General features: G+C 44.2%; 1 protein-coding gene across 1 annotated transcript in view; it reads right to left on the bottom strand.

The window, feature by feature from the left end:
• LOC143296873 (uncharacterized) overlaps positions 1-22218 on the bottom strand; it is a 95212-nt gene that overhangs the window by 27439 nt on the left and 45555 nt on the right. The window contains exons 3-5 of the mRNA XM_076608847.1: positions 5544-5710; positions 4442-4508; positions 460-562 (exon numbers count right to left, since the gene is read on the bottom strand). Of these exons, the coding sequence (XP_076464962.1) occupies positions 460-562; positions 4442-4508; positions 5544-5710 (337 nt within the window). The remainder of the gene's footprint in view (positions 1-459; positions 563-4441; positions 4509-5543; positions 5711-22218) is intronic.

The following is a 22218-nucleotide window of genomic DNA, read 5'->3' as shown; positions in this document are numbered from 1 at the left end:
CACACACACACACACACACACACACACACACAAATCAACAACAATGAGACCTATGAGACAGACAGGGAAACAGACCCAAGGACAGATAAACATCAAAAAGCTAAGAACACAGGGTCATGGAGAGACAGGCATTGACAATCACAGAAACGATGCGAGAAAGACACAGTGAGAGACAACTTAACTCACTCAGTACGGCCAGTCCTCTCTTCTCCTCTACACAGACCCCTCGGATGTCCAGTAGGTGTCTGAATGACCCAACCTTTAGCTTCCGTCGTCAGAATTGTGGTATCTTTGTCAACATTCACCTCTTCAGTATAAGAGCCTTCCACTTGCAATATTTTGATGATGGTAATTGGGGAGAAACACTGTTAACGTCGTCTCTTTCGCCGTTCGTATGGAGAGAGTTAAATCAGACAGGGACAAGGACAGAAAGACAGACAAGGGAGACGACCTACTCACGGTGTATGAACGGTATCCACGTGTACTGCTGCCCCCCGTGGACACTGGTGTCGTACTTGGCACACTCCTCCTCCCGCCACCCCTTCCTCCCCTCCCCACACGCCTGTCAACACGGCATGAAGGGGTGGATATCATGGGTATGGTCACGGCATGATGGGGTGGATAACATGGGTATCGTCACGGCATGATAGGGTGGATATCATGGGTATGGTCACGGCATCAAGGGGTGGATATCATGGGTATGGTCACGGCATCAACGGGTGGATACCATAGGTATGGTCACGGCATGATGGGGTGGATATCATGGGTATGGTCACAGCATGAAGGGGTGGATATCATGGGTATGGTCATGGCATCAAGGGGTGGATATCATGGGTATGGTAACGGCATTAAGGGGCAGACATCATGGGTATGGTCACGGCATTCAGGGGTGGATATCATGGGTATGGTCACGGCATGATGGGGTGGATATCATGGGTATGGTAACGGCATTAAGGAGGTGGATATCATGGGTATGGTCACGGCATGATGGGGTGGATATCATGGGTATGGTAACGGCATTAAGGAGGTGGATATCATGGGTATGGTCACGGCGGATATCATGGGTATGGTCACGGCATGAAGGGGCGGATATCATGGGTATGGTCACAGCATGAAGGGGTGGATATCATGGGTATGGTCACGGCATCAAGGGGTGGATATCATGGGTATGGTCACGGCATCAAGGGGTGGATAACATGGGTATGGTCACAGCATGAAGGGGTGGATATCATGGGTATGGTCATGGCATCAAGGGGTGGATATCATGGGTATGGTCACGGCGTGAAGAGGTGGATATCATGGGTATGGTCACGGCGGATATCATGGGTATGGTCATGGCGTTCAGGGGTGGATATCATGGGTATGGTAACGGCATTAAGGGGCAGATATCATGGGTATGGTCACGGCATGAAGGGGTGGATATCATGGGTATGGTTACGGCGGATATCATGGGTATGGTCACGGCATGATGGGGTGGATACAATGGGTATGGTCACGGCATGAAGGGGTGGATATCATGGGTATGGTCACGGCGGATAACATTGGTATGGTCACGGCATGAAGGGGTGGATATCATGGGTATGGTCACGGCATGAAGGGGTGGATATCATGGGTATGGTCACGGCATGAAGGGGTGGATATCATGGGTATGGTCACGGCATTCAGGGGTGGATATCATGGGTATGGTCACGGCATGGAGGGGTGGATATCATGGGTATGGTCACGGCGGATATCATGGGTATGGTCACGGCATGAAGGGGCGGATATCATGGGTATGGTCACAGCATGAAGGGGTGGATATCATGGGTATGGTCACGGCATCAAGGGGTGGATATCATGGGTATGGTCACGGCATGAAGGGGTGGATATCATGGGTATGGTCACGGCATGAAGGGGTGGATATCATGGGTATGGTCACGGCATTCAGGGGTGGATATCATGGGTATGGTCACGGCATGAAGGGGTGGATATCATGGGTATGGTCACGGCGGATATCATGGGTATGGTCACGGCATGAAGGGGCGGATATCATGGGTATGGTCACAGCATGAAGGGGTGGATATCATGGGTATGGTCACGGCATCAAGGGGTGGATATCATGGGTATGGTCACGGCATGAAGGGGTGGATATCATGGGTATGGTCACGGCATAAAGGGGTGGATAACATGGGTATGGTCACAGCATGAAGGGGTGGATATCATGGGTATGGTCACGGCATTCAGGGGTGGATATCATGGGTATGGTCACGGTATGAAGGGGTGGATATCATGGGTATGGTCACGGCGGATATCATGGGTATGGTCGCGGCATGAAGGGGTGGATATCATGGGTATGGCCACGGCATGAAGGGGTGGATATCATGGGTATGGTCGCGGCATGAAGGGGTGGATATCATGGGTATGGTCACGGCATGAAGGGGTGGATATCATGGGTATGGTCACGGCATGAAGGGGTGGATATCATGGGTATGGTCACGGCATGAAGGGGTGGATATCATGGGTATGGTCACGGCATGAAGGGGTGGATATCATGGGTATGCTCACGGCATTCAGGGGCGGATATCATGGGTATGGTAACGGCATTAAGGAGGTGGATATCATGGGTATGGTCACGGCGGATATCATGGGTATGGTCACGGCGATTATCATGGGTATGGTCACGGCATGAAGGGGTGGATATCATGGCTATGGTCACGGCATGAAGGGGTGGACATCATGGGTATGGTCACGGCATGAAGGGGTGGATATCATGGGTATGGTCACGGCATGAAGGGGTGGATAACATGGGTATGGTCACGGCATGAAGGGGTGGATATCATGGGTATGGTCACGGCATGATGGGGTGGATATCATGGGTATGGTCACGGCATGATGGGGTGGATATCATGGGTACGGTCGCAGCATGAAGGGGCAGATATCATGGGTATGGTCACAGCATCAAGGGGGTGGATCATGGGTATGGTCACGGCTTGAAGGGGTGGATATCATGGGTACGGTCATACATGCCGTCACGGTGATTTATCACAGACCATAACAAGAGAATTGTGTTTACATTTTGAGCTGGAACTTATTTAAAGTGTGTTTACTATTTCTTGGGTGCCTTTAAGTGGTGTAATTCATTTTACGGATCAAAAGTAATGCAATCCAAACAGAAAGAAATCCATGTAAAGAACAGTGGCTAACAACCTGACCTAAAAGTTTGTTTTTTTTCAGTAAGATGACAATCCTTCACTAACAAACATATTTGTCAACAGCGGTCAAGGTTAAACTCAATTTTCTAACTAATGGATGTTCAGCGTCAACTTTGCCCATAACGTGATTACCATAAATATCATGCTACTGGCGTCTACAAGCTACAAGGTCTTCTCTTCTCTTGACTGTACTTGATCTTTGTCGTCGTTGTCAACATCATGATGGGTGTATTCTGTTTGTTGGAAGCGTCAAGAATGGATTGTCTTTTTCACCTGCCAGTATTGTACCTTTTAAACGATAACAATCAAATGTGAAAATCAACACTTTAACAAAAGGTCTACGATCACCGGTATGTGTGGCGGGACATTAATCAGAATTCCGCCTCCTCTCATCATTATCCAGTGATAAGAAACTCTAGGGAGAGCTGGACAGCACAAGACAGAAGAAGTCCCCCTCAGTCAAGTGTTTCGGTCCTTAACTCCTTACAGAAGACGTTATGGGCCGAAACTTCTGACAATCAGAATTCCGCTATCTGTCATCACTATACAAATATTATCCGATAATCATGAGTGTAATGTCTTTTTGTCTTTGTCATTACTGTTGTTGTCTTTTTATCTTTGTCCTCACTGTCCAAACAGCCGAACTTATGCCCTACAGAGCACTGCTTAATGGAGAACTTAATTCTCATTGTCCATTATTCCTCTTGGCAAGACTCTTTCATTCAAGGTATCCTACTTACAAACACAAATATTCGAAATTCATTTTGTATTTGTCTTCTGGAAAACAAAAACGTGTGTCTGAAATGGTCGTTGTTAGTTCTGTTTTTGCACCCTTTCTGGCTTGTGGTACAGTTTCAAGTTGTGTTTGTTTTTTTTCTTTTTTTTAGTTTTAAAGAATACTCTTTTAATCTCTCCGGAAATGCTATCCTCTGTCGCTGACCTCCATAAGCTGTATCGGTATTCTGCTCCTATTGAGGATAGGACAAGGTCATTAAATAGATCCGCCATCTGAACCTGAAATCGTTACTTGGTGAAGACTGAATTATCCTTGCGATGTCGGCTCTGGTTCGTTGGTTGGATGAAAGAGAGACAGAGAGTGGGAGGAAGAGCAACACAGAGAGAGAGAAACAGAGAGACAGACAGAGAGAAACAGACACACAGAGAGAGAGGATTAAAGACACAGCCACAAAGAAACGCAGACACCGGGAACAGAGGAAGGTGAGGATGGAAAAAAAAGTGTTACATTTTACCTGTTTGTTGCACAGCTTAATTTCTTTGTCAGAGCCCGAACAGTGCACTGAATCGTCCCCTCTGGACCTGAAACACACACACACACACACACACACACACACACACACACACACTCAGCGTCTTCAACCTTCAAATTCTGGTAATTCAGTTCACTATTCAGATTATATCCATTTTTTTCATCACAGCGAAAGTTAAATACAGGCCATGATCACCATCATTTTATGTTTTTCTATGAGTTTTTTTCATTTGTTTGTTTTTTGGTGTTGTTTTTGAGAGGGTTGTTTTGGGGGGTGGTTTTTGTTGTTGTTGTTGTTTGTTACACGTATATTAAAACTTTGCTTGAGAATCTATTACAACATCAAACATAGAACTGGCAAGACAAGTAATGAAGTTGTTTAAATGGAAATATAAACACTACCAGGATAGGCAAAATTGATGGTAAAGCCATAAATAAATTCCTGGCTTCCCTCAAAACCACTAGCTTAGATGTCATGTGTGAAAAAAACGTTTACTGACAAAATAATAATAATAATGAAATGAAAATTTCTTTCAACAAAAAATATTGATGCCTGATACATGCTTTTACTGATTCAATCCAGAGCGTTATATTATAATCCTCATAGATGAGCACGTGCGCGCGCGCATGCACACACACACACACACACACACACATCAAAAGACATGCACACATTCTCAACACACACACACACACACACACACACACACACACACACACACACAAGCACACACACACACACACACACACGAAAAGAAATACACACACATTCTCAACACACACACCCTCTACACACACACACACACACCAACCAAAAGACATACACATTCTCCGCAGCACATATCCCCCTACACACACACAGACACACACACTCACACATGACCCCCCACCTCCCCCCCCACCACCCCCCCCCCCACACACACACATACATATACATCCCCCCTCACCCCCCCCCCCCCCCCACACACACACACACTCCCACACACACATCACGGCCGTGACACATATGCCCCCGCCCTCACCACACACACACACACACACACACTCAGTCCCGTTCCGTTCCGTTCCGTTTCTTGGTGTCTTACAGCAGGAAGGCCACAGGCAGCATGTGGGGGTGCTGACAGCGGCGGGATCGCACAATGATGCCCGTACTACACTCCGCGGAGCACGTGCTCCACTCCCCCCACTGCCCCCACTCCCCTGTCTCCCCCTTCTCCTCACGCTGGCTCCATGTCTCGCCGCTGTCGCCGGCCTGAAACAGAAAAAAACAACAACCAACAATAAAGAACGCAATTGGAAGGATGTAAACAATACGGAATGGTGATGCGTGAGAACAAGAACAGCTCCAAAAAAAACAACAAAATACAAAATAATAACTGTTACAAATAAAGGATATTTGGGGAGAGGGGAAGAGAGACTGAGATGGAAAAAACAACAACAAAAAAACAATAACGAAGAAGACAAAAAGACAGAAAGGTGGACCGAGAACGAATGGGATATAAACAAACATCAAAGACTTCGTAGCACAAGTGCAGGGGGAACAAATCATCAAGTGGAGTATAAAATCATTTTGCACATGCACATGTAAGCTATGTCCATTTCCCGTCACGAGCCACATGTTGTTTGCACATGCACATGTAAGCTATGTCCATTTCCCGTCACGAACCACATGTTGTTTGCACATGCACATGTAAGCTATGTCCATTTCCCGTCACGAACCACATGTTGTTTGCACATGCACATGTAAGCTATGTCCATTTCCCGTCACGAACCACATGTTGTTTGCACATGCACATGTAAGCTATGTCCATTTCCCGTCACGAACCACATGTTGTTTGCACATGCACATGCAAGCTATGTCCATTTCCCGTCACGAACCACATGTTGTTTGCACATGCACATGTAAGCTATGTCCATTTCCCGTCACGAACCACATGTTGTTTGCACATGCACATGCAAGCTATGTCCATTTCCCGTCACGAACCACATGTTGTTTGCACATGCACATGTAAGCTATGTCCATTTCCCGTCACGAACCACATGTTGTTTGCACATGCACATGTAAGCTATGTCCATTTCCCGTCACGAACCACATGTTGTTTGCACATGCACATGTAAGCTATGTCCATTTCCTGTCACGAACCACAAGTTGTTTGCACATGCACATGTAAGCTATGTCCATTTCCCGTCACGAACCACAAGTTGTTTGCACATGCACATGTAAGCTATGTCCATTTCCCGTCACGAACCACATGTTGTTTGCACATGCACATGTAAGCTATGTCCATTTCCCGTCACGAACCACAAGTTGTTTGCACATGCACATGTAAGCTATGTCCATTTCCCGTCACGAACCACATGTTGTTTGCACATGCACATGTAAGCTATGTCCATTTCCCGTCACGAACCATATGTTCCCATTCCTGGAGTCCGTTTTGATTTTTCGGGTACATGCTGGTCTATAAGGAGAGAATGAATAATTTACCATGATGAACAAAACTGGTAGGATTTACTCCCCATTTTGTAAGGGGTCTCGTGCAAATGGACAATACTGTGATCTTCATAGTGATCATAAGTAATCAGCACTTCTGTTAAAATTCTTCCTTTGTAAATTCATAAACGTTTCTCTCTTTTTTTGAGAAACATCTAGTCCAAGGACGGACTGGAGGAAGAGGATGGTGGAGGTGGGTGGTGGGTCAAAGAGAGAGAGAGGTGGGGGGGCGGGCGAGGGGGATCTGGCTTGAGAGGCAGAGACTTGGGATCATCTGGATTCCCGGACACTCTTGGTATACATTGGCTTCCTGTTGTGATTATGATGACCGTACCGGTATTGATGGTGGTGATTATCACGATGATTACAATCGTGGTAAAAATGATTATGACGTCGATGATAATGACGACGTTGGTGGCAACAGTGATGATAGTAGAGCTGTCTCTGCACAAGTGATGACGATGATGATGATGATGATGATGATTGCTGTCGATGCTGGACGACACACACCGAACGTTTTTTCTCATCTACAACCCAAGGAAAGAACCATTGGTATCATTATCATCATCATCATCATTATCATCATCGTCATCATCTTTTTTTTCATTGTTGTTGTTGTTATTGTTATTACTGTTATGAATCTTATTGGGTTTGTTTTTTTTTATTTGTTTTTTCATAATTATCATCATCATCATCATCATTATTATTACCATTATCATTATCGTTATTATTACTATTATCACCATTATCATTACTGTTCACTGTGTTGCACTCTACCTCGCTAACCGCTTACTCATCAAAACCCAGGAAGGCAGTCGCAGCTTACGTTATGCTTCCCAACCAACCCAAGCCAAAACCCGTTGACCGGAACAAATAGCTGGCTGGCCTCTCTGCGCGGCCAACACCATTGAGGTGTTACGTGATGTCGGCGGCCTCTGGCGGTGCAACGATACACTCCCAGTTCTTCCGTCACCTGGAAACTCTTTACTGCTTCCGCTGTGTGCATCACGCATCAGACACTGCTGACTGCAGGTCGCGTTTGTGCGATCCTTCCCGTCTTTTCCGGTCTTATGGTGTTTTTTGGAGAATCGATTTTGTGGGGGATGTGGAGAAAGCGTCATTCTCTCTGTGTGTCTCTCTCTTTCTAGCGTTCTGGTTTTTCGTGGCTAATGGGCGTGGATGTGAACTGTTTAGTCTCTGTCTATCTGTTTGTCTGTCGCCATTTCTCTCTCTCATACCAGCTATTCAAATGATGCCACATTCTCTCTCTCTCTCTCTCTCTCTCTCTCTCTCTCTCTGAATACTACATAAAGCACACCAAATCTTATATGAATTACTTGAAAGACGTAGAAAACAACCCAGTCAATGTGCTTGTTGTCAAGGCGGTTTTCAATACGCTTTTCGACAATGTCATATGGATTACTGATGCCAGGACTGGAATCATGAAATGTGAAACCATAATCATCACTTTTACCTCCGGAAAAACATGAAATATATGTCCACACAGACACACACGCAACCACACAAGCTAATCTCTCTCTCTCTCTCTGTTTTCTTCAGATATACACGCATGCACACACATACACACGCCAAACGCGCGCGCGCGCGCAATACATTCACGCACGCACATAACACATAGACACACGGAGGAAGAGACATAGACAGACACAGACAGGCAGGCAGGCAGGTAGGCAGGCAGGCACACACACACACACACACACACACACACACACACACACACACACACACACACACACACACACACACACAAACCAACACCCACACCTGAAAAATCGATTTCCACGATTCTGCCCCAAATGATAACCAACAACAAAAATTCCCCAAACCGAAATCTCGGTCAACAGAAAGTGGAACACACATTCCGAAACCCCGCCTGACCAAAAACCCCATTTGGTCATAACATACACAGACACACAGACACAGACACACAGACACACACACACACACCAAAAAAAAAACAAGAAAGAAAAAGGAAAAACCAAACAAAACGAAGGTGGTGATTATCTGGGATCAACGTTTTGATGTGGGTCACCTCGCCCACACCCCTTTGCTTGTTCCCGGCACTGCCACAAGAACTCAGGGGCTGCCCGACAATGGGGTCCACGGTGACCCAGGGCTAGCAGTGAGGGGGTCGGGAGGAGTGCAGCTCGTTAAGAGGGACCTCGAGGGCCGTCAACAGGTGGTCAAGAGGCTCCGGGCCCCGTGGGGGAGCATGGGTCAAGTGGTCCTGTGTGGGAAGCACGATCGCCACTCGGTCAGAGGGCGGCGTTACGGCTGAACTACCGACAGTGAGAGAAATGGGGGCGGGGTGAGAGTGAGAGTGAGGTTGAGAGAGAGAGAGAGAGAGAGAGAAGGGGGGAATGAGAGAGAGAGGGGGGGGAGAGAATGAGAGGGAGGAGGGGAGTGAGTGAGAGAGATAGAGGAGGGAAGAGAGAGAGGGAAAGAGAAAGAACAAGAACAAAAACTGTAATCTCCATGCCTCCAGCCCCTAGTATGGAGAGAGACAGAGACAGACAGACAGAAAGACAGAGACACAGACAGTGAAGGAACAGACACGGACAAACTTGGAGACTGACACAGAGAGAGAGACAAAGCGTTCGACTTTTTCCCCATGATACCCGCGTGTACGTATTTTGTGATCCTTTGTCTCACCAAGAGTAACAGAACTTATTTATTTAATTTGTCTGTCTGTCTGTCTGTCTGTCTCTCTCTCTCTCTCTCTCTCTCATAAAAAAACCGATGGTCTTTCATGTTTTCAGTTTTGAAAAGGAAAATCTGAAATGGAACTACAAAAAGTACAACAAAGAACGAGTCTGGGTGGAGGCAAGGAGATGGCTCTGAGGAACAAGAATACCAACCAGCCGGAAAAAGGTACAGGCTGAAAAAGTAGAAAGAAAGAAGAATCAGAAAGGAAGAAAGAAGAAGAAGAAGAAGAAAGACAAGAAAACTTGGAAGAGAAATACGAACAAGAAGAAACAAAGAGAAGGGGAAATGTATGTGTATTGCCAACTGTCATGATAGTCATCGCATTCCAATTCGCCCCACTCTGAAACTCTCTCTCTCTCTCTCTCTCTCTCTCTCTATTTCTTTCTTCTTTCTGTCTCTTTCTTTCTATCTTTCTTTCCTTCTTCTGAACACATAAACAGTCTTCTTTATAGTTGTTGGCATAAACAATTCTATGGAGTCATATGGCCTAAACAATCAAACATTTTTGAGTCTTGGTGCTGTTTATCTCCATCTGTCTGTCTTGCGGTCTCTGTCTCTGTCTCAATACAGTAAACTGGTTTCATACTAGTTTGCTATTTACTTGTAGAAGAAAGCATTCAAATTTCGCAGCGCATTAAGTTATCATTAGTTGTACATCATTCAATTCATAACTATCATTCATTGATGTGCATTACCATTATCATGACTTCGTTGTTTTTGGGGTGGTTGTTCACAGTAACCCCATTATGACGGGCATTGGCCTTTATTGAACAGATTATCCCTCCCTCCCTCCCTCCCTCTCTCTCTCTCTCTCTCTTACCCTGCCACTTGAACTTTTTCAGCTAATGACAAAGTACCAAAATGTCGCTTATCTCTTTGTTGTTGGTTTGTTTTTGCTGTTGTTGTTCTTGTTGTTGTTGATGTTGCTGTTGCTTCAACTGTGTTCTTCTTTTCTGTTCCATTTATCTGTTTTCCACCAAATTCTGATTTTTACCAACTATGTCACTTGAGCTTTACAGCTAATGACATTAAACATTTCAGTGTTCAATGCTCTCTCTCTCTCTCTCTCTCTCTCTCCCGTCCCTTGATAAACGGTGCATAAGAAAGCCAAAGCCTATCGAAAAGACTGTAGAATCTGCAACTGCACCGTGTTGTTATAAACACAGAATAGCCGAACTCCGAGGGCTATTTGGTGTTCTCTCATCCTCCCTCACCCATGAAAATGAACACGTCAGCTCTTTTCCGGTATGTGGCTCGTGTGTCTACGCGTGCGTGTCATTACCGGTACACCGGAAGTTCCTGGACTGCTCTCTCGGAAAAGCGTGTCATGGTCAGACTGCGCAATTAGGTTCCTGGGGGGTGGGGGGAGGGGGGGCAGTAACTTTTCCTTTCGTAATGGGGATGGGAGACAGTACCTTGATTTATAATATTCACAGGAGTGGGTGGGGGGTTGCGGGAGGGGTATCGAAAGTATGCATGATGATGATGATGTAAGTATGCATGCAGTCCTGTATTGTGTTTATGTAAGTCCTTATTCAGCACACGTGGAATTCGGTTGAAACGGTAACAGACTGAGGTTGAAAAAAAACACAAAAAAACAAACAACAAAAAACAGAGCAACTTCACACTCAGTTGAACAACCAGCCGACCGAACGTGTTCTGCAGCTCAGCGTTCCGCACAGGAGGATAGAGCATGAGTCAGACTGCACCGTGTACACACACACACACACACACACACACACGCACGCACGCACGCACGCACGCACGCACGCGCGCGCGCGCGCGCGCATGCAGGGACATACACACGCATGCAGGGACACACACACACACACAGACACACACATATGTTGGGACACACACACATACACACGCATGCAGGGAAACACACACACACACACGCGCTCGCGCGCGCGCACCGACTCTCTCTCTCTCTCACGCTCCTTGCTTATCTATAACTTTCATTATAAAAGATTCTCTCTCTCTCTCTCTCTCTCTCTCTCTCTCATTAGCAAGCGTGTCAGGTAAAGTATACTGGTGTGTGTGTGTGTGTGTGTGTGTGTGTGTGTGTGTGTGTGTGTGTGTGTGTGTGTGCACATTACTGCAGTGAAGATTTACACGAAAAAAACAAAGCCCAAACAAAACGAAATTGCATGACAGATGCTTTCGCACGCAAACGGGAGCACATGGATCAGCCTTTTCTCGCATGAGCACACAAAACCATTTATCCATACACACGCGCAAACGCACTCATGAACTACGCGTGCTTGTTTTTTTTTTTTTTTTTTTTTTAACTATTAATTAGGGGGAGGATGTTTGTATGTTACCTTCATGAATAAGAACGATGATCTGTTTTGGTGCCAGATTTAGAACTGTGTTTGGGGCACGCACTTCGCTGCGGCTGGCTGCATGGAAATACAAGCATCAACACGCACGTGCATGTCATGCGTTCACGCCCGGTTTGTAGCGAGCTTCACATTCACTTCTGTGAAGAAAAGAAGTGGAAAACTGCCCAAAACAAACTTATTTACTTTCATGATGTTTATTTCTCTATGTGTGTCAAATTGCTTCAGATGTTGCTGTGGTGCAAGTATCCCACTTTGTTTATTTTCATTTACCTAACTCAGAAATAGGATTATCAATTAAACCTTGGGGGGAAATAGTGAAAAATAAGACCGGACCGGACAAGAGGCAAGAACGAGTAACAAAACACTTAAGGTCGGCATTCCCTACAGAGATTAATCAAGACATGAAGGAACTGAAGAAGAGGACAAGAAATGGGGAAGGACTGGTGCAAAGGAAGAAACAAGAGTGGTAGGAGGGAAAGAGGGGAATATGTGGGGTCGGGGTTGAGCACAACCGCACATGCTACGTTGAAACAGAAGAAAAAGATGTTGCAGTGTCTGCTCACAAAAGCGTGCACACACTATCTTGGCCAGTTCTTGCCGTCCTCCCCTCTCCTACCCCAACCTCACCCCCACCCTCCATCTTTCATCCCTTCCCCCCCCCCTCCCCCTCTCCCTCACCGAGGTGTGAGGTAAAGGGAGCTAATTGGACGAGAAAACGGTTCCCAGCCGTCCGTTACGAACCCAGTTTCCCCTTTTTGCGCATGCTCAAGTAACGTAATTACGGCTCTGTGTGTGTGTGTATGTGTGTGTCCGCGCGCGCGCGCGGGCACATGTGTTGAGTGAAGTCGGGCATACTTTATAAATTCATCATACGGAATTACATGCGCATTTGTGTGAGCGTACACACACACACACACACACACACACACACACACATGCACGCACGCACGCACGCATACACACAGACTTGCTATTTTTCTTTCTTTTCCCTGTTATTCTTCCTTAGTTTACTTCATTCTCCAATCTGACGACTGAAGACTGTTGTTTTAAACGTGATGTGATCTATTGCAATGGCTTGCCTGCAATTTCTTTGCTTTTTTATAATCTTCTCTTTTTCTTTTTTCCCCCCCTTTTTTTAAGAAGAGCTGACGCCTTATCTTAATTAAAGTGGTGTGAACTTTCCAATGCAACGCAGCTTTCAACTGGATTACATTCGCCGAACAATTAACCAATGTGCTCATTTTGTCATAATATATATTCCATTATCACGGCTTAAAATAATATAAGAGTGACCACCAAAATGTTTCCTATTTATCCCTGTCCCGTGAACTACTCATTCGACAAACTTTTCATGGAAATCCATTGATATTTCCAAGAGATATTAAACAAGCTGTTAACATTTTCCTGTCTCCCGAACGTAGAAGAATCCTGTTAAAAAAAATTCTTGGATCCGAACCACAGACAGGAATTATCACTAATATCTGAATGCTTTGCCCCTGCGCATAACAACACGATATCCGGAAAATGTGTCCCCAACTTTTTATTGTGTGAATCAAAACAAAGCAAAACAAAACAAAACAAAACATTACAAGAAGATTTTCTTTTTATATTAACCCACAGTTGGACCATGAAGACGCAAGATATGAAAACATAATTTACTATTCCAGTCTGTTGACAGACAAACAGACCGCAGAAACATGACCTCCACACAGGCTCACAAGCTCTGGGAAGGCGAATGCGCTCAGCAGGACACGAACAACCATAGGACCCCATTTGCCTGGCTCATTTGAGTGAGTGTGTCCTTCCATGGAAGACAGAAGTGAACAGTGAAAAAGATGCGAAATGTGTGTGTGTGTGTGTGTGTGTGTGTGTGTGTGTGTGTGTGTGTGTGTGTGTGTGTGTGTGTGTGTGTGTGTGTGTGCGGATGTGTGTGTGCACGAGTGTGTGCATGAGTGTGTACGGATGTGTGTTTGCGTGCATGAGAGTGTGTGTGTGTGTGTGTGTGTGTGTGAAAGAGAGAGAGAGTGATTTATCGGTTGCCACATGTTAACATATTATACCCATTGGTTAAATTTCAATGTAGCAACCATAGACTTAAGATTTAGGTCGGACGACGATTTGGCATTCCCCGCGAAGAACGTCTTTGTAAAGACTTTGGCAGAAATGAACTTGATGATGAATTTCATTTTGTTATGGGATGCCCCAAATACGATGGAATCAGAAACAAATTTATCACAAAGAAATATACATGCGCTATGCAATTATTGTAAGCTGTTTTAAGGGAGCAAAAATGATTTCTTGAATTTAAGTAAACTGATCAAGTTAAGTAGAGTTGTGTAAAGTTGCGATTGAGGACGCACGATGAACCATTGCGCTTGTTGCATCGTTGAGAATTTCGACGATTTTCTTTTGTTACACGATGCATTTACGTCCCTCCATGTCCCAAAAGGGGTTACAGAATTAAATATCTTTGAATCTTTGAGCATGTGCGTATATGTGTGTGCAAGCAAAAACCAACCGACAAACAGACTGGATCGAAAACCTAACCATGACACAAGAAACCAGTCTTGGAAGCTGTAGGAAAGAATGGGCGCACAACAGGACAGGAAAATGGACAGGCCTCGATTTCCCCTGTCCCCACTCATTAACTAGCAGATCCAGCACACGCCTTCAGATCCCGCGGAATGAAGGCAGACAGCGAACACCCCCAGACCGCCCGCAACCCTCGTTATGCCGTGTAAGTGAGGAGAGGAGTTATCAGCGGGAACGAGTTACTGGACAGGTAACTCGTTAGTCGCCAGCTGAAAGGGGCGCTAAAGCCTTCATGCCTGTGTTCGCTTCGTGGACTTACCTGTGTGTTTAGCGCCCAGCGAGCAGCAAGCGCCATTAGCATGCTTCTCATCTGCGTGTGTGTGTGTGTGTGTGTGTGTGTGTGTGTGTGTGTGTGTGTGTGTGTGTGTGAATAGATTATATATATATATATATATATATATATATTATATATGTGTGTGTGTGTGTGTGTGTGTGTTGGAGAGAGAGAGAGAGTTGATAAAACATTCAAACGAAGTGGATTTTTTCTTTCCACCCACCTTGGTTGTTGCTGTGGCAATGGCTGTGTGTGCGCCTAGACAGATCCACATTCAATTTCTCATGATGAAATAATAAAGAATAAGTTAACATGCGTGACACATGCATGCGCAAGCACTCATTCCCTCTCTTATTTTTCGATTGTTACATTAACATTTCGCCAGAAAAATCGATGTACAGCAACGAACCAACAGACTTCCGAAATAAAAATCTTTGGAAGTATGTAAAAAATGTGCGTGACGTCAGAACAGTCTAACGAAACAGAATATATGTGTGTGACTGGACTGAGAGAAAGTATGAATGGGTATGTATGAGCATGCATATGTGTATGTGTGTGATTAAAAAAAAAGCCTAGCCTAATGATTCCCCTCCTGCCCCCCCCCCCACCCCCCAATAAAAAAGAAGAAAAAAAGACAGAAAGGAAACGATATAAAGAAAGACAGCATGTGTGCATACGTGCGCGCATAGTGCGTGGGATTTGAGAAAGACAGCACGCAGATAGACAGATAGACAGCAGACGATGGAAAGGTACCCACCACTGTCTGCGACACATTACCAGCAATCTACCTGGACATCTCGCCCACAGCATCAGGGCAGACCTCTTAACGCTGTCATGCTTTTCAGATGGAGGAAGTTCACACTTGCTGCAGTCTTCCAGGGGTGCCGTTGCATACCAAAGGCGCGTTCACCCAACACTACCTTTTACCTACAACCTACAAAACGCTACCTACGCTTTGTATTTATTGTATTGTATTGTATTGTATTGTATTTCTCTTTTTTGTCACAACAGATTTCTCTCTGTGAAATTCAGGCTGCTCTCCCCAGGGAGAGCGCGTCGCTACACTGAGAGCGCCACCCTTTTGTGATTTTTTTTGGGGGGGTGTGTGGGGGGGGGGGGGACGGGGGGGGGTATTTTTTCCTGCGTGCAGTTTGATTTGTTTTTCCTAACCAAGAGGATTTTTCTACATAATTTTGCCAGGGACAACCCTTTTGTTGCCGTGGGTTCTTTTACGTGCGCTAAATGCATGCTGCACACAGGACCTCGGTTTATCGTCTCATCCGAATGACTAGCGTCCAGACCACCACTCAAAGTCAAGTGGAGGGGGAGAAAATTTTTGCGACTGAATCGTGATTCGAACCAGTGCGCTCAGATTCTCTCGCTTCCTACGCGGACGCGTTACCTCCAGGCCATCACTCCACCTCTACACAGGTGGCTGAACGGACTGATAGAAGTGTTGGTAACGCAGCAGTCAGCCATGTCGACAATGATGTTCGACTGTCAGCTGACACAACTACAGCTGCTAAAGGTATCATAAACAACTATCAAAGTTGTTTATTATCGAATCGCATCATTTCACGTGATATCAATCCCTGCAAAAAGTATCATCAACAACTATTATAAGTTGTGTATTGTCGAATCGTATCAATCCCTGCTAAAAGTATCATAAACAACAATTATAAGTTGTCGGTTATCGAGTCGTATCATTTTACACGACATTAATCCCTGCTGAAGGTATCATAAACAACTATTAACTCTCTCCATACGAACGGCGAAAGAGACGACGTTAACAGCGTTTCACCCCAATAACCATCATCAAAATATTACCAGCGGAAGACTCTTACACTGAAGAGGTGAATGTTGACAAAGAAATACCACAATTCTGACGACGGAAGCTAAAGGTTGGGTCATTCAGACACCTACTGGACATCCGAGGGGTCTGTGTAGAGGAGAAGAGAGGACTGGCCGTACTGAGTGAGTTAAAGCTGTAAATAATCCAGTCGTGCCACTTCACTCAACACAATCACGCTGTAAACGTCACGTTGCTCTGAACTAAACCGAACAAAACTCTGCGATCATGTTGGCTGAACGATGCATGTCGTGAACAGCAGAGACGGAGTGAACGTGCCTGAGGTCAAAATCGGCAGCCACAATCCCTGTCTATCTTCGTTCAGTTTTGTTATGTTAGCAAATTAACTGTTCTTCCTAGTTTCTCCCACCCCCGAAACCTTCCTCTCAATCTCTTTCTTACTCTGTGTGTGTGTGTGTGTGTGTGTGTGTGTGTGTGTGTGTGTGTGTGTCTGTGTGTGTGTGTCTGTGTGTGTGTGTGTGAGAGAGAGAGAGAGAGAGAGAGAGAGAGAGAGAGTGTGTGTGTGTGTGTGTGTGTGTGTGTGTGTGTGTGTGTGTGTGTGTGTGTCTGTCTGTCTGTCTGTCTGCGTGAGTCTGTGTGTGTGTGTGTGAGAAAGTGTGTGTGTGTGTGTGTGTGTGTGTGTGTGTGTGTGTGTGTGTGTGTGTGTGTGTGTGTGTGTGTGTGTGTGTGCGTGCGTGCGTGCGCGCGCGCATTTGATTTAATGAGTTCTTGACGAAAGAATCGTATGCCTCGGGCCAGACACGGAAAGATTTACTTCCCATCATTTTTCGGATCCAAAATGATGTGGGGCAAGCTTACTTTCATTTTCATAAGAATTATCTCACATGTTCATTAAATACTTGCATCAAATAGATTTACAAGCACGTAACAATGTACCCTTAATGTGTCTGTGTTTAGAAAGAAAATTCCAAACATTTACTGATAGTTTCGTGGCTGAAACATCTGTTCTGAAAATTGCGGCCAACGCTGTTGTGTATAGTCATTCCGGTGGAGGAAGTCTGGAAAGGCCATATCGATATCTATAAATATGCCACAGCCGTGCCAATAGAGTCTGTAGCTCCTGAGAAAATGCCAACGTTAAAAGTTTACCACACACACACACACACACACACACACACACACACATTTGGAAAAGGATGATTACGTAGACTCGCTTCGTTTACACAAGGGAGCCAAAACCCTCAGCCGCAATTATTAGAGCAAAGATATTTAACAGTAAGCAACAAACTCAAAAGAAATGGGGAAAATTGTTGTTGAAGTTGGAAGAATTTCAGAATGCTAAAAAACGAACAAGAGATAATGAAAGCAAGAAAAGTGTTCAAAAGAAAGAAAGAAAAAGAAAGGAAGAAAGAAAATAAACAAACACACAAAGAAAATAAACACGGCAAGGAAGGAAAGAAAAACGAAGCAGAAAAACGAACCCAAAACAAAAATGAATCCAAATAAGAGATAAAGAGCAGTATTTTCCATGCGAGACATGCATTACACAAATTAGATAAATGATTCAGCTCTGTCAATCTGAGAAACCTGAAGGACTTGCAGAAAGATACTGTAAAACAAACACACTCTCTCTCTCTCTCTCTCTCTCTCTCCCTGACTCTCTCTCTCTCACACACACACACACACACACACACACACACACACACACACACACACACACTGAGACAAACATTTTTCGATAATATTATAATATTTGCGTTCGGTTTTCGGGATAAAGACAATATATATATATGTACATATATATATATATATATATATAGAGAGAGAGAGAGAGAGAGAGAGAGAGAGAGAGAGAGAGAGAGAGAGAATGACAATGACAATGACATTTTTTTTTATTGGCAAATAGCGTTTTACAGCTCTAGTGCCAAGGGAATTATTCAGCTTATTTCAGCAAACGACGAAAAGAAAAAGCAAAACGAAAAATACGGGGAAATAACAAGCAAATTAGTACATATTCATAAACGCATAAACACTCATACATTCACACCCACGACATTAATACAACATCTTCGATATTACTCATGCATAATACTAAGCAATTCGGACATATGACCATCCAACTTTGCAGCCGAGCCTCTTTTTGGTTATTTACCAATCTAAATTGAGTCACTGATGGGTCTTATATTTTATTCTACATTATGTTTCTACCATGTTAAAACGATCGTTCGGTTAATCTTTTCCTTCGAATGCTTCTACAATATATTTGGCGAGTGAAAATGGATGTCTTCATTATTTGATGAAAGGATAGCTACAAGATCATGTCTTAATGCAAACGTACGTGTAAAGAATGTATAATCATTTCTAATAACACTGTATTCCTTACAATGGAAAACAAAATGATCCTCATTTTCTAAATCCTGATGACACAACTGACATACACTATCACTCTCACTATTCTGAATATAATATGCTCTATTTGTATTTAGCCCTAAGGTCCTGGATCGAAATCGAGCAAGGAGACACCGTTGCCATTTATTTGTAATTATAGAGATGTATTTTTCCGACTGGAAAATATTTTTGAACGAAAAATACCAATTATATCTTTCATTTTCTTCCATGTCTGAATGCCAGTTTTGCTTGTATATGTTGATAAGACGATAAGTAACATTTCATAAGCCTGCTTACACAGTCTTGTCGGCGGTAATTTAACAGGTTTTAACCAATACTTTACGCACTTAATTGTTGTACGAATCTTCAGTGGATATCTACCCGTTTCCCCCCATATGCTACTTGATTAGATGTTTGAAGTGATATACTCAAAAAAGCGTTTTATTGCTAATGTAAGAATAGTTAAATGAATAAATGAAGAAATAAATAAGGGAAGACGGAGATGTCTGTACTGCAGCAGTGGTCACCCAAACTGGCCATCACGAAGCCACTCAACACGGCTGGACTGGGACTGCATGAACAAACTTAGCAGCGCCATGTTGGTCAATAATGTTCAGAATTTCCCAAAGACTATGGAATTAGCGTCAGAGCAATGAAGTTTTCTTAAGCTAAGCAACTTTGCCCAAGTCTATGGAATTAGCGTTAGATCGGTGAAGTTTTCTTGAGCTAAGTAACTTTCCCAAAGACTATGGACTTAGCGTCAGATCAATGAAGTTTTCTTATCGCTACGATCACGCACATGAAGCTCTATTGTCAATATTTATTGCTTTCCTATGTGTGTGGGCACAGCGTTAGATTTAGTGAAACATTTCTTAATGCTAAGCCGACTTTGCGCTGCTAAGGTCGCTTTTGCAGTCCGTGCGCTCAACGTGAAGACTTTTCCTTCGTCTGTGGAATTAGCGTCAGATTCAGGGGAAACAATTCTTAACGCGAAGCAGGGTTTGCGCTGCTGAGACCCCTCGTGCAACCAGGCCCACCCGGCCGACTCCCTGCACTGTTCTGACTGCTGCGCTTAACCCCTGCCTCGGGTCACACGCACAGAACACTTCCGCCATGACAGTTCTTCAACGAAACGCCAGTGGGGGTGGTTCCTTTTGCACGTGAAGCGCGTGACAGATCTACGACACCCACAGCCCCGCCCCCTCCCCCTCCCTTCTCACTTCAGCCTCGTTAGCGAACTGGTTGTCCCCCCCCTCTCCCTCCATGTGATGTATTTTCACTGCTGCGTTTCCCTGCCTTCCACGGGGTAACCCCCATCACGGGAGATGGAGGTGGCAGGGCCCGGAGGAAGATGATGACGATGATGGCCGTGAGGAAAGATATGGGGATGATTAGGATCAAGGTGACTGGGGCCGGGAGAAGAACAAACATGAAGCAATCGCGTGCACACACACATACATACATGCACGCACGCACGCCACACACACACACACACAGAGAGAGAGAGAGAGAGAGAGAGAGAGAGAGAGAGAGAGAGAAGAGGAAGGAAATCTAACACTAAAAACACAGTACTGTTCCCAATAGGCAGAAGGAAAAGCGAAGAAATATTTGAAAGGGGCAAAACGCATCAATCATGTAAGGGTGAATGAGCAGTGTGAATAGAACGATAAAGAAGTAAAAGAAAAGGGGGAAAAAAACGATTGGAAGAACTGAAAGGAAAGAAAAGAAAGAGTGGAATCAAGGAAGAAGGAAAGAAAAAATGCTAACAAAAATACCGGAATGAAGTAAGCAAGAATCAAAGAAAAGAACGGAAAGATAGAAGAAAGAAACCCAAAAAAAGAACGAAGCGGAAAAAAGAAAGGAACAATGAAAGAAAAAGAAAGAACCAAAGAAAGAAAGGAAAATATAAAAGAAAAAGAAAAGCAGACACACGCAAAACTCAAAGAAAGACGGCTAAACTGAACCGCACATTAGAGTTTTTAAAAGATACATGCTTAACGTCAGCCCTTAAAGTGGAAAAAAAACAAGGATAGAGACACAAACAGGCACAGACAGAAATAGAATAACGGCAGAGAGCAAGGAAGTGGAGAAAAAGAAAAGAAAAGAAGAGACACACAAAACTCAAAGAAGACAGCTAAACTGAAATGCATATTTTGAGTCTTAAGGAGTCAAAAATATTTCTTTAACTCCAGCAGCTGAAAGTAGTTGGGGGTTTTTTAAAACAAAAGCAAAAAACCAAATAAAAACCAGAAAAAGTCAGACATAGACACAGACAAACACAAACATTGACAGAGAGAGACAGTCAGAGTTGAGATTTTTTTTTTAAACTCCAGCAGTGAAAGTTTTCAACAACAACAAAAAAAGGTAGGGTACATAGACACACAAACACACACAGTCAGAAACAGACAAACGCAGACATACACAGACACAAACACACAGAGCAACACATACACACATTCACACAGACAGAGAATTCACTAAGCACTCCCCGTCAAAAAGGTCCCAAGTGTTTTGGAAGGGAAGAAAAACACAAGCGAAGAACGTTGTGTCTGTGAGACGCATGATTTATGAGGGAAAGAAAGGATCCACCTCTTCCTTCACCCACCCCTGTTCAGCTTAGTTAGCAAACTGCTTTCCACTTCAGTAATTCTTAACGACGATGAAGAATGAAATGGAAAAAAAAAAGAAAAAGATAGGAGGTAAGAAACGAAGGAAAGAAGAAAGAAAAGAAAAAAAGAGAGAAAAAGATGATGGGTAAAACGGAGAAAGAAAATAATAATTACAGGAAGTATGGATGGGGGGAAGGAAAGAAAAGAATGGAAGAAAAACAGACAGACGAATATGAGAGCAAGCGCAGAGAGAGTGACAGAGAACAAACATACATGAAATTAAACCTGACTAAAAAGAAAGAAAGAAAGACAGAGAGAAAACCACAACAAAACACTCTCTTACCGACAGTCAAAAAGCTCGCACACTACATTTTTCTGAGTCACACACTGCAGAAAACTCACAAACCTGTTGCAGATTTTCTACAGGTGGGCTCCAAACCCGTTACAAACTAACAGGCACCTGTTCAAGTAAATTAAGACAGGCAGACAGTCAGACAGCCAGAGGGAGAGAATTAGTCTCAGGT

This window comes from Babylonia areolata, chromosome 22, assembly GCF_041734735.1.
Source record: "Babylonia areolata isolate BAREFJ2019XMU chromosome 22, ASM4173473v1, whole genome shotgun sequence".
NCBI classification, from domain to species: Eukaryota; Metazoa; Mollusca; class Gastropoda; order Neogastropoda; family Buccinidae; genus Babylonia; species Babylonia areolata.
The sequence above is the reverse complement of the archived record's forward strand: the minus strand, read 5'-3'. Positions and strand labels throughout refer to the sequence as shown.